Here is a 12829-nt window from a genome sequence, read left to right on the forward strand (position 1 = left end):
GCTCTTTTGAAAACATAAATTGGGTCAATGACCATTCATTGTACCTACTATTGAATTCAAAACCCCTAGCATGGCCTGCAAAGCTCCTGCCTCCCAGCATCATCTCCTGCTCTCTCCCTTTCCCAGTGCCCTTCAGCAACACTGGAGTTCTTTGTGTACCTTACACATGAGATGCTTTCTTGCCTTGGAGCCGTTGCGTGTGCCATTTTTCTGTGCCTGGAATGCTTTTCTCACCTTGTTTTGCCTGGCTAACTCCTTCTGGTCAAACTTCAGATCTCAGGCTAAAGGTCATTTCTTTCACACACAGGCTACGCCCTCCCCTTTCAATTTGGTTCCTTTGTTAGGTTACTCTGTTCATTTTCTTTGAAGGGTTTATCACTATATATGTTGTGTGTATGCATATATGCATATATATGGGTAAATATATATATCTATCTATATATATCTGTGTGCTTATGTGTTTAATATCTATATTGCAAACTAAGAGCAGGAACTGTGTCTATTTTAGTTATTTCTTTTTTTAAAGATTTTATTTATTTCTTTTCAGAGAGAGGGGGAGGGAGGGAGAAGGAGAGGGAGAGAAACATCCAGGCATGAGAGATACATTGATCAGTTGTCTCCCACATACCCCAACCAGGACCTGACCCGCAACCCAGGTACATGCCCTCACTGGGAATCAACCTGTGGCCTTTTGGCTCACAGGCCAGCACTTAATCCACTGAGCCACACCAGTCAGCACTCCTTTAGTTATTTCTTTCACTACTTTTTCTCTAGTGCTTAGAACATCTTAAATGAAAACTTTAGCTGTTCTAAAATGGACAAAGGAAGATGCAGAATAGTATCTTCAATATTATTCCATATTTGTTTTTTTAATGTGTATGTTTTAGATGTTAACCCCTTATCAGATACATGATTTGCAAATATTTTCTTCTACTCCATAGGTTGCCTTTTCAAGCTATTAATGGTGCCCTTTGATGTACAGATTTTATCAAAGTCTAATTTATCTGTATATTCTTCTGTTGCCTATGCTTTTGGTTGGTGTCATATTCAAGTCCAATCTCGTGAAGCTTTGCCCCTGTTTCCTTTTAAGACTTATAGTTTTTGCTCTTACACATAGGTTTTTAATCCATTTTGACTTAGTTTTTGTGTATGGTATAAGGCAGCGATTTTCAAGCTTTTTCATCTCATGCACACATAAACTAACTACTAAAATTCAGCAACACACCAAAAAATACATTATTGTTTTGTTGTTCTGACGAAAAATAGGTATAATTTTGATTCATTCACTTGAGACAGCTATTGTTATGTTGGCTGTTGTCATTATTTTTAGTTGGCACTCTAAAGGCAAAGATGCTCAGTGCCCCTGACTGAATAGTCAGGTATTGCAGTTTTTGAAAACTCTTGTGGCACACCGGTGTGCTGCAGCACCCGGGATGAAAATCACTGATAGAATGTAAGAGTCCGACTTCATATTTTTGCATGTGGATGCATACTTTTCCTAACACCATTTGGTGAAAAGACTGTCCTTCCCTCATCTCCTGGTCCTGGCGCCTTTGTCAAAAATCCTTTGACCATATATGTGAAGGCTTAGTTCTGGGCTTTCGGTTTCATTCCACTGATCTTTACCCATACATCTATGTTTAGGCCAATATTACACTGTTTTTTAAAATTGTGTTAAAATATACATAATTTACCATTTTAGCCATTTTTTAAAAAAAGATTTTATTTATATATTTTTAGAGAGGGGAGAGGGAGGGAGAAAGAGAGAAACATCAATATGAGAGAGAAATATTGATTGGTTGCCTTCTGTATGCACCCTGACTGGGGACCAACCCACAACCCAGGCCTGTGCCCTGACTGGAATCGAACATGAGACCTTTGTTTTGCAGGACAACGCCCAACCAACTGAGCCACACCTGTCAGGCCACTTTGAAGTATATAGTTCAGTGGCATTAAGAACATTCACATTGTTGTGCCACAATTACCGCCATCCCACTGTCTTTTAATAACTATATAATATTCCATTACAAGTAATGCTGTCACAAATAATCTAATATAAAAGTCATTTTTGCTTGTGTGAGTATATCAGTAGAACAAATTCTGGAAACAATTTTTGAATCATAATGCTTATGCTTTTGTAATTTTTGTTAAATTGACAAAGTGCCTTCTTTCATGGAGGTTTTATTAATTTACTAAGTATATTAGCTTTTTAAAAAACTCAGCCCTGCTGGCGTAGCTCAGTGGATTGAGCGCGGGCTGCGAACCAAAGTGTCGCAGGTTCGATTCCCAGTCAGGGTACATGCCTGGGTTGCAGGCCATGACCCCCAGCAACCACACATTGATGTTTCTCTCTCTCTCTCTCTTTCTCCCTCCCTTCCCTCTCTAAAAATAAATAAATAAAATTTTAAAAAAACAACAAAAAAACTTTCCCCACTTGATAGGTAAAATATATTCTTAGTGTTGTTTGAATTTTCACTTTGAGATTGGACATGCTTTTTGTTTGGCTAAGAGCCATTTGGTATTCTTTTCTGTGAACTGTATGTTTATATTCATGGCATTTTTCTATTAAGTTGTTTGTCACTTTCTTATTAATTTGTAAAAGTTCTTTGTATTTTAGGGAAATTAACCATTTGTCTGTACTGTAAGTTGCAAATATCTTCCCAGCTTGTTGATTGACATACAGCACTTGTAAGTGAAAATGGGAGTGGAAAATGGAAAGAAAATTCCATTTTCTTTCATCACCTGTCATGGTCAACGAAATCCCAGAGATTTTTGGAAGTTTTTTTTTACCCTGTCCTACAGAAAGCTCTGCTTAGTTGCAGAGTAATACCCAACTAGTGAATAAGATTCTTATTAATATCTGATTGTTAAAGTTTAAACAGTTGATAGGAAGGGAAGAGGCCTTAGAAATCTCCTCAAGGCTGGATTGGGAGTAAAAAGGAGAAAACTGTATTTGAACAATGATTAAAATAAAAAAAAAGAAATCTCCTCACATAGTCACTTAATTTTGTAAGCTAGGCCAGTAAGTGAAGTGATATGACCCAGGTTCCATAGCAGGTGAGCAGTGGTGCCAGAATAAGGATTATTTCTGGCCTTCATTTTGTGTGAGGTTATTCTATTCAACGCAATACTAAGAAAGTTCTAAGCTTCTGAAGGTGCTTATGAATTGAAAGTTGGTTTTGGTAGAGAAATGGCATCTCACCCCCCAAATCTGAAGAACGCATGCGTGTACCAGCTCATTTCATTTTGCCTCTGCATCGGAGAGAGCGAGATGGGTCACCAGCAGCTTTGCTGGAGCCATCCGAAAAAACTCAGCCAGGGTTCTCGTTCTTGCCACCTCTGCCCGAACGGGCACGGCCTGGTCCGCAAGTACGGCTGCAGTCTATGCTGCCAGTGTTGCCGCCTGTACGTGAAGGAGAAAGGCTTAAGTTGGACTAAGTGAACTACCATGAAGGGGTCATTCAAGATATCTACCTTACAACAGAATGGCTAGCTCGTTGTACATAAAATAAAATTTTAAAAATAAAGAAGAAAAGAAAGAAAGAAAGAAAGATAGAAAGATTCTTCCCATGCTATTCTTTTTTTTTTTTTCACTCACCTTTTTATCCTTCCCCAAATGTCTTGTGAATTCTGAAATTCTACCTGAAGGCAGAGAAAAAGTGGCCCTTTAAACATGCCCTTTTCTGGGGTTGGATTGGTGCTGAGTTCTAGGCATGCAGACCCAAGAAGAAGCATCTGATTGGGGTTTTCCAACTGATGGTGCCACTTTCAGTGCTTAACTCAGAGACCCTTGAGGAAGCCAGCTTAAGGTTGTTCTGGGTGGTCTTGGAGATTTGCTGCCTCCTGGACCTCCCAGGCCTTATGTGTCTTCAAATGGAAAAAACTTGACCCCCCTGAAAAGCCCTGGGACTTCACTCGTGTCTCAGGGATCTTTTGGTCCCAGTAATAAAAATGATAAAATAAAGTGATAAAAAGTGCCTTGGCTGGCGTAGCTCAGTGGATTGAGCATGGGCTGCGAACCAAAGCACCACAGATTCAATTCCCAGTCAGGGCACATGCCTAGGTTGTAGGCCACGGCCCCCAGCAACCGCACATTGATGTTTCTCTCTCTCTTTCTCCCTCCCTTCCCTCTCTAAAAATAAACAAATAAATCTTTAAAAAAGTGATAAAAAGTGATAATACTGTTATATATGCCTGTTTATCAAATCTAAGATGCCACTGACTACAGGCTGTGCCACTATTTTATGCATCACTATGAAAAAAACACTACTAATTAAAAGGACCAGTGCTTTCTTAAGACATAAACTCTTCTCACATGCCACCCTTTATGTACATAAAAATAAAATAATTTTTCTTTAAATGCCAAAACATAGTATAATTCTTTAAAGACATTTTAAGTTGCAATAAAAACAGGTAGTACCATCCAATACATTTAACTCAGGCAAACTGACAATGCCAATCAATACTTAGAACAAGTCATACATATTTGGGTAGTGTGACTACCTCTGGGTTGACAAGAATTAAAAATTTCATGGGCAACAATGTGGGGAAAATATGTGTTCTAGGATTAATGTGATGCTATAATGCAATGCTATATCCTTTGACTATTCCCAGGGCAATTTTACACGTGTAGTCTCATTCAGTCTTCCCAGCAACCTTGAAAATAGCTATATAAAGCTATTTTCTAGATAAGGAAACTAATCTTAAAGAGGTTAAGTGACTTTCCAGACATCATAGTTAATAAGTGATGAAACTGGAACTTAAACCCCAGAATTTCTGCTCTACCCAGTTGTTTCCCAGCATTGGGCCTCATCAGCTCGGATATTTCTGTTGTATCAGAGCAGATGACTGGAATGACACAGGAGGTGAGTGAGGGCTGCTCTGATTCTCTGCTTCTTCTGATAGAGTTGTTAAAGACAGTTGCTGTCAGAAATAGGTTTGCAGAAGTAATTTTCTTAAAGATTGAAACGTTAAAAATGTAAGTTTAATTTGAGGACATTCTCTCTCTCCCACTTCTCTGAAGGTACCAGAAAGCCGCTGAAGAAGCAAACACGGAAAAGAGGAGAAATGTAAGTATTCAGAGCACCGCCAGGGCACGTGGAACTTCAGGAGCAGACCCATGTGGCCCAGCCACCTGCAGCATCTGCAGGGCTTGGGCTCCCTGTCAGCTGAGCTGGGCACTTGTGCCAGCTGCTCTGATTTGTGAGCCATTTGCTCAGGAGAACTTGGCTTAGGTGCAGGGAGTCTTATTTTTTCACAGACATTCTCTTTTTGAACCACTTTTTCTTTCCGGAGTTCAGCGAAGGACAGAAGGCCAAGTGCTTTGCCTAAGGTTAGTAAAATGGCTCACTACTTCCAGCTCAAATTAGGATACAGGGTTTCCTAGGCTGCCATCATTTTTTTCCAAACCAAACAACCAGAATTTCTGTACCTCTCTGCATTCAAATGGTAGCAGCAGTGCTGCTGTTGTCATCCTCTAGGTCAAGGGTGTCAAACTCATTTTCACCAGGAGCCACATCTACCTCACAGTTGCCTTCAAAGGGCTAAAATAATTTTAGGACTGTGTAAATGTAACTACTCCCTAACTGTTAAAGAGTTGAAATTACATTCCACCCTTTGAAGGGAACCTTGAGGCTGATGTGGCCCCTGGTGAAAATGAGTTTGACACCCCTTCTCTAGGTTCTTTTTTAAAACATACTTCCTGGCCCAGTCTAGTTAGCAAGTTTCTTAGCTGCAGGATCCATCAAAGGCTGAACCCTCAAAACAAGCTCTCTGCTCACCTCATTCTTTACTTTCGCTGCTAGATAACTTCCAGCTGGGCTGTATGGTGTAATTCTTTTGAAATCTTACTTGATTTAATCTTATGGAGGGGAAAGAGACATATTTGGGGAAGAATTCTTTAATTTGGCTGGCATTACAAAAACATCCTCCTGGCAGTTTTCAGTACCTAACCTATTTAAATTAGTATATAACATGCCCCTATCAATTTGTTCTCTCTAAGAAGGGTAATGCTAAATTAGTCCTTAGCTTAATTTTCCTGTAATTCAAAAAATGGATCCCCTCAGGTACATTGTAAGAAAAAGCTACCATCATTTTACTCAAATGCTAGTTTCTTTTTACTCCTTCTCTCTCTCCCTTGCCTGTTATTTTCCACCTTTCTCCTTCCTTCCTTCTTCCCTTTCATTCATTTAGCAAGTATTCACACAGCACCTAGTATGTGCCAGGTCCTGTTTTAGGCATTCATACAGACTACATCTCTGCCACCATGGGGCTTACACTCTAGTGGAAGAGACAGACAAATAAAGTTATTGTGACAGGTGATGACACTAGCTATGAAACATACACAATAGGTAAGAGAGATAGGGTGTAGGGTGGTCAAGGAAAGCCCCTGATAACTAGACATTTGAGCAGAGATCTGAGGACATGAGCCAGAGAGAAGAACAATTCAGACAAAAGAGAAGAGCACATGCAAAGGTCCTGAGGCAGAAACATTCTTAGTGTGTTTGGGGAACAGGAAGAATAAGATGATATAGGGTCATTGTGAGGACCTGGACTTTAACCCTGATTGAATGGGGACCTTTGGAGGGTTTGAGGGCAAAGGAATGATGTGACCTGAATTAAATTTTAAACAGAGGAGAGGCTAGAGCTACAATGGCAAAAGCATGATGCCCAATTACAAGACAATTACAGTGATTTAAGCAAAAGATGATAATGGTGATGAGAAGTGGTCAGGATTTATACTGGAGGTAGAGAAAAAGAAGAATCAAGAATGGCGATAATGTTTTTTGACCAAACATCTGGGAAAATGATATTAACTGAGATGAGGAAGACTGGAGTAAAAGCAGGTTTAGAGAAGAAGAAATAGTAGAAGCTCAGCTTTGGACATACTAAGTGTAAAATTTTTATTAAGATCTAAGTGGAGATGTCAAATAGGAACTTGGATGTACAAATCTAGAATTGGAGGAAATCTGGGCTGGAGATGATGAGCTATGTATCAAAGACTCAGTGGTCTTTAAAGACATAAGATGCATGAGGTTACGTAGTGAGTGAGTGTAACTAAAAAAAAGGCTTGAGGACTGAGCTCAAGGGCACCTTAGTGTTTAAAGGTTGGATATATAAGAAGGAACCAGCAAAGGAAACAGAGAGAGCAACTGGTGAAATAGCAGTGAAACAAGAGAATGTCAGGAGTCAAGTGAATAACGTGTTTCTAAAAGGAGAGTTCTCAACACAGTCAAACACATGGATAGGCCGACAATTGACCGTTGAACTTTTTTTCTTAAGATTTTTAAAATTTATTTTTAGAGAGAGGGGAAGTGAGGGAGAATGAGAGGGAGAGAACATCAATGTGTGGTTGCCTCTCTTGCACCCACCACTGGGAAACCTGGCCCACAACCCAGGCATGTGCCCTGACAGGGAATCGAACCATCAACCCTTTGGTTCACAGACTAGCACTCAATCCACTGGGCCACACAAGCCAGGGCTGACCATTGGATTTGACCACATGAAGGTCATTGGTCATCTTGTGCTGTTTGGGAGTGATAGGATAAAGGCCTGATTGAACTAGGTTCAAGACAGTAGGCTGACAGAAGTTGACACCAGGAGCATAGACAAACGTTTATGGGGCATCTCTTCAGTACCAGGTGCTAAAGACATAGAGGAATAAGATGTGGCCCCTACGTTCAAGGGAGGATTGTTTGGAGTTTGGAAAATAAAATTTATAATCCCAATATGATAAGTACATATTAAAGAAATACTCAAGCCCTAACCTGTGTGGCTCAGTTGGTTGGGCATCGTCCTGCAAAGCAAAAGGTCGCTGGTGCACTTCTGGGTCAGAACACATGCACGGGTTGCAGGTCTGGTCCCCAGTCCAGGCGAGTGCAAGAGACAACTAATAAATGTTTTTCTCCTTCTCTTCCCCTCTCTCTAAAAATAGATAAATATAATCTTTAAAATATCCAAACATTCAAATAAGAAAAAAATAAAGAAATACTCAAGGTGCTGGGGAAACACATAGCCTGGGCTATGCCATGTCAAGGAAGACTTCCCAGAAGTGGTGCCTGATTGAGCGCAAAGGACAAATATGAATTAGCTTTGGGGGGGTGGGGTGGGAATTAGCTTTGAGGAGTGATGGAGGCAGCGGCACAGGCGCAACATGGAGGTGTAACAGAACAGGTACCTCTGACAGTTGAAAAGGTAATTGTCACATTCACCAAGATAGAGAATTCAGGAAAAGAAACAAATTAAAGGATGAGGAATAAAGGGAAGAGAGGAGAGACTTCAGCCTTAGACAAGATTGAGTATAAGATGCCTATAGGATTTCCAGGAGAATTAATAGGTGAGGAGAGATAGCTGGCTGGAGTTATGGGTTATGAGTCACCAACAGACAGCAGGTGGGTGGAACCAGATCACCTACAGAGGATATGTACGGTGAGCAAAGAAGAGGACCCAAGACAGCCTCGTGGGGCCCCACCATAGATCCAGCATTTCTACTTCCAGGAATTATCATTGATAAAAACTCATGAGTGAAATAAAAGAAACTTAAAAGGATACTTTTTGCAAAATTTTTTGTAATACTTAAAAAACTGAAATAATGCAGGTATTTATCTGTGAGGGAATAGAAAACTATGGTACATACATTCAATATAGTAATATATTATATTGTATATTATAATACATATAGTATCATACTATATAGTTAATGTTTCATATATTGACATGGACAGATATCAAAAGCACATTAAATGATTAAAGCAAGGTACACAACAGTAAGTACAGTATGAGTTTGTAGAAAAAATATTGTGTATAAAAATAAGGGGGGAATTGAGAATGTATGCACCAAACCATTGTCAGTGGATATATTGGTTGGGGGAGGTGGAGGTGTCAAGTAGGGAAAAAGTCCGCTTTTCTCTCCCAATAAATTTATTACTTTTGTAAGTGAGAAAAATAGTAAGTTAAAAATGAGGTAACCAAATGAAAATTTTAAAGAGGTAATTTGTGGTCTTGATAGGTGCTACTTCAGAAGTGTTTTGGTGGTAGAATCAGAATGAATGGAAAGCAGAAGTAGCAACTATAGGTCTCGTGCTTTCAAAACCCTTAACTATGCAATGCAGGAGACAGCAATAACTGGGGGAAGACACAAAGTTGAGGGAGGGTTGCTATTTTTTTAACAAACTTTTTATTTTGAAATAATATTGAATTTACAGTAGAGTTACTACAATAATACAGAGAGTTCCCATATACCTCCACCCACCTAGCTTCCCCTAATGTTAACATTTTACATAACTATGGTACCTTTATCAAAACCTAAGAAATTGCCCTGGCTGGTGTGGCTCAGTGGATTGAGTGCTGGCTTGTGAACCAGAGGGTCACCAGTTTGATTCCCAGTCAGGGCACATGCCTGGGTTGCCAGCCAGGTGAGAGGCAGCTGCACATTGATGCTTCTCTTCCTCTCTCCCTCCCTTTCCCTCTCTCTAAAAGTAAATAAATAATATCTCTAAAAAAAACCCCCAGAAGTTAACATTTGTGCAACACTGTTAACTGAACTACAGACTTTATTCAGAGCTCATCAGTCTCTCCACTAATGACAGAGGGTTGCTTTTAAGACCCACTAGACTTGTAAGAAATCTGGATCGTCTCCTGAAGAACAGGGAGAAATGTCCATATAAATTTATGGAAGTGACTGACCAGGTGAAAGAATATGTAAGAATTCTACCATGGAAAGCAAGTCAGAGAAACAGTCAGGAGCAAGTGGGTACATTTGTTCCTTTAGCAAATAGTGTGATGGCCTAAATTCCCACAAATTTTCTCCTCCTTTTCTCTTCCTCTTCCACTTTCATTTAGGACTCAAAAACACAAACCATTCACACCGCCATCAGCGATATTTTCAGGTTCCCTTCTTGGAATCTGTGCTCTTTGGGCACTCATCTCCAAAATGACTGGTCACCACTTTTCTGAGAAGCTCTCAGCCGAGGAATTTCTTCCCTTCCTTGGAGGCTGTGTGTCCAGACAGTTCATGTCTCCAGTCCCACTGCTGTAGCCCACCAAACACCCTCCTGCTTTTAATATGAAGGTTCCTGGGCCCATTTCAACATTAGAGCGCGTTTGACCCAGACTCTTCATTTTTCAGGTGGGATAACTGAAAACCAAAGAGAGAGAGGGATTTATTCAAAGTCACACATCTCAGAGTGACAGAGCAGGGACTCATCCTAATTGCAAGTCAAATGCTCCTGCAGAAAGGACACTATGTTACATCTCCATGGTGTTCCCGATCTGGATTCAGGCAGCCAGTTATGGTCCAGAGACAAACCTGCCAACATTCTCAGCCTCGCTGAGTAGAATGAACAGTGTGCCGGGTGTCACTTTGATAAAGGAGGCTATAAGTAGTGCAGCAACCAATGGGCCGCTTGAAAACTTGCAGCATCCTTGACTTCCTACTGCCTTATGCTAGGAAAACACTGGAGAAACGTTAAAACCTTGATACAGATGGCATCAACTAGAATTTTACCTCATTTTGTGCCCCCACACCTTCACTGTAGAAAAGTAGAGAATCTAGAGAGAGTGGAAAGAAGAGTAAGAGACTTTAACCCAAGTTCAGGATTTTGGAGATGGCTGGGGACTGTGGGAGATCACCACTGTGAGGTACAGCTTATGGAGTAGTGAGTATCCCCCAATTCAATAATTATCGCCACTTACTGAGTGCCGGTTTATATCAAATACTACACAACATGCTTTAACTTAGTCTCATTTATCTAGTTTCCACAGTAGCCCTTATGGTACTGATAGTTTCCAGAAATTAAGAAACTTGTCCAAAGTCGCTTGACTGGGTGGAGCTGAATTAAACAAGTAATATAAAACTTTCCTACAAGTTTACTTTAGGAAATACAGCTAGAGAGAAGAAAATATAAGCGACCCATAATCCAGTATTTATCGGTTACTCGAGCTATCTCAGACCAACACTGTCTTCACTGTGCTGCTCGAACTGCGTTTAGCTATTGTTTTTGTTCAGTACCTTCTTGCATCTCTCTGTTCCCCTGAAAGAAAGACCGTAGCCTCCAATTCTTCCCCATCTTTGCTTGCTCAGGTCCCAAACGTCAGGATGACTGGCCTGGTCTGGGAAACACTGCCAGGAATGACTTAAGGGTGCGGGGCCTTTCACGCTGTCAAACCACACAGCCCTGCCCTCGGGCTTGTTCCCACCCCAGCACTTTTGAACTTGTATCCTTAAGTGCTCCTTTTCATAAAAGCACATTTACTCCTCCTTAAAATGCCCCCGAGGGACGTTCTCCACCCAGGCCCTTGTTTGGAACACTGCTGGTATTCTGTCGCACACCCCTCTCCTCCTGGTCATCACGGTAAAACAGAAGTAACAATTTTCAAGCTGCCTACAGTAGCGTCAAAATTGTTTAATATTCTATAGAAGTTTTTTGTGATATGAAAATGATGTATAATTTTATTTTTGTATTTATTTTATTACACAATGAACACATATTTATTATAAAAAGAAAATACAGCCTTGGCTAGTAAGGCTCAGTGGTTTGAGTGCCAGCCTACAAACCAAAAGGTTGCTGGTTTGATTCCCAGTCAGGGCACATGCCTGGGTTGCGGGCCAGGTCCCTTGTTGGGGGCACCTTTCACACATTGATGCCTCTCTCCTTCTCTTTCTCCCTCCCTTCCCATCTCTCAAAAAGTAAATAAAATCTTAAAAAAAATAAAAATTAAAAAAATATATAAATGCCCATAATCCATGATTCAAGGGTAACCCATTAATATCCTGATATTTTTTCTTCCTGAATACTTTGCTTATATGTATAAATATACATGTGTATTTAAAAATGGGATCATGTTGTCTTATAATTTGCTTTATTTCCACTCAAAAGTATCTTATGAGCATCTTTCCATGTTAATAAATATATGTTGATCACATGACTTGTCTCTGAGAAAAGTAGTGTCCAGTTACCAATGCAAAATGCCACTTTGATCCTCAGGGCTCCTCTGGGGCAGGGCAAGGGCAAGGGCAAGGCAGGTGAAGTCAGAAGGGAGATGACTCATCCATTGTCGGGCAGCAGGTAGCGTGGAGCCAGGAGTGCCGCTGGCAGTTAAGGTAGCACCAGCTTCTGGAGCTGTTTGTTACCTAAATTCTTTCTTTCCCAACAAGAAAACTTTTCATGCTTCTTATTTCTCTCCAGGCCATACATGCTTCCCTCAGTGAATTTTGTCAGCTAAGATTTAAACACTGAAATCAAACAGTTGTTTTTATATAACTTGTTTTCAAGCCTTGGAGCTACTTGATGAAGTGGCTCTCAGAGTATATTCAGAAGAGAAATAGGGTGAGAGTCTTAATTCCCAATATAGCTGCTAATCCTGTTTAATTCCCTGAGGTCTTTCAGTCCTAGGTGGTTTGTATTTTCTTTCTTAGTTGAAAGACCGGTAAGTCACAAACTACAGGAATGGAGGGCAAGAAGGTAGTCCTGGAGCTTGTGGTTTGTTGGGAAGGTGACGCTGCTCTATTTAGGAGTACTTTCGGACGACGGAACATTGAATTTTATTTAAATAAGGATGTTTCCTCTATTACTGTGGGCTGACATTGACAGTGTCCAGGTTGTTTTCAGTCTCTCTTATATTTTGAAATTAATTCCATTTTGACCCAGGTGAAAATGAACTCTTCTTAGATGTTTAAATGTCCATCCTTTAGTCAAGAGAGTGGGTGCTGGTATTTTCATATGAAGTCTGGATAATTTTTCAGCCAAGGGATCTGTAAAGTAGTGAATTTTCTGATACCTGAGAATTTACACATGGACAAACATGGAGAGAAGAGCAGGGGAAAAAAGAA

General features: G+C 40.3%; 1 protein-coding gene across 3 annotated transcripts in view; it reads left to right on the forward strand.

Moving 5' to 3' along the window:
• The window catches only part of LIMA1 (LIM domain and actin binding 1), an 80501-nt gene that overhangs the window by 33405 nt on the left and 34267 nt on the right, over positions 1-12829 (forward strand). For 2 of the 3 annotated variants that reach the window (XM_028533450.2, XM_028533451.2), the window contains exon 3: positions 5024-5069. In XM_028533450.2, coding sequence (XP_028389251.1) covers positions 5024-5069 — 46 coding nt within the window. Of the gene's footprint in view, positions 1-5023; positions 5070-12426; positions 12445-12829 lie in introns of those variants that run through there. The other variant, XM_036019043.1, reaches the window with a different exon arrangement.

The sequence above is a fragment of the Phyllostomus discolor genome, chromosome 2 (genome assembly GCF_004126475.2).
Source record: "Phyllostomus discolor isolate MPI-MPIP mPhyDis1 chromosome 2, mPhyDis1.pri.v3, whole genome shotgun sequence".
Lineage (NCBI taxonomy): Eukaryota > Metazoa > Chordata > Mammalia > Chiroptera > Phyllostomidae > Phyllostomus > Phyllostomus discolor.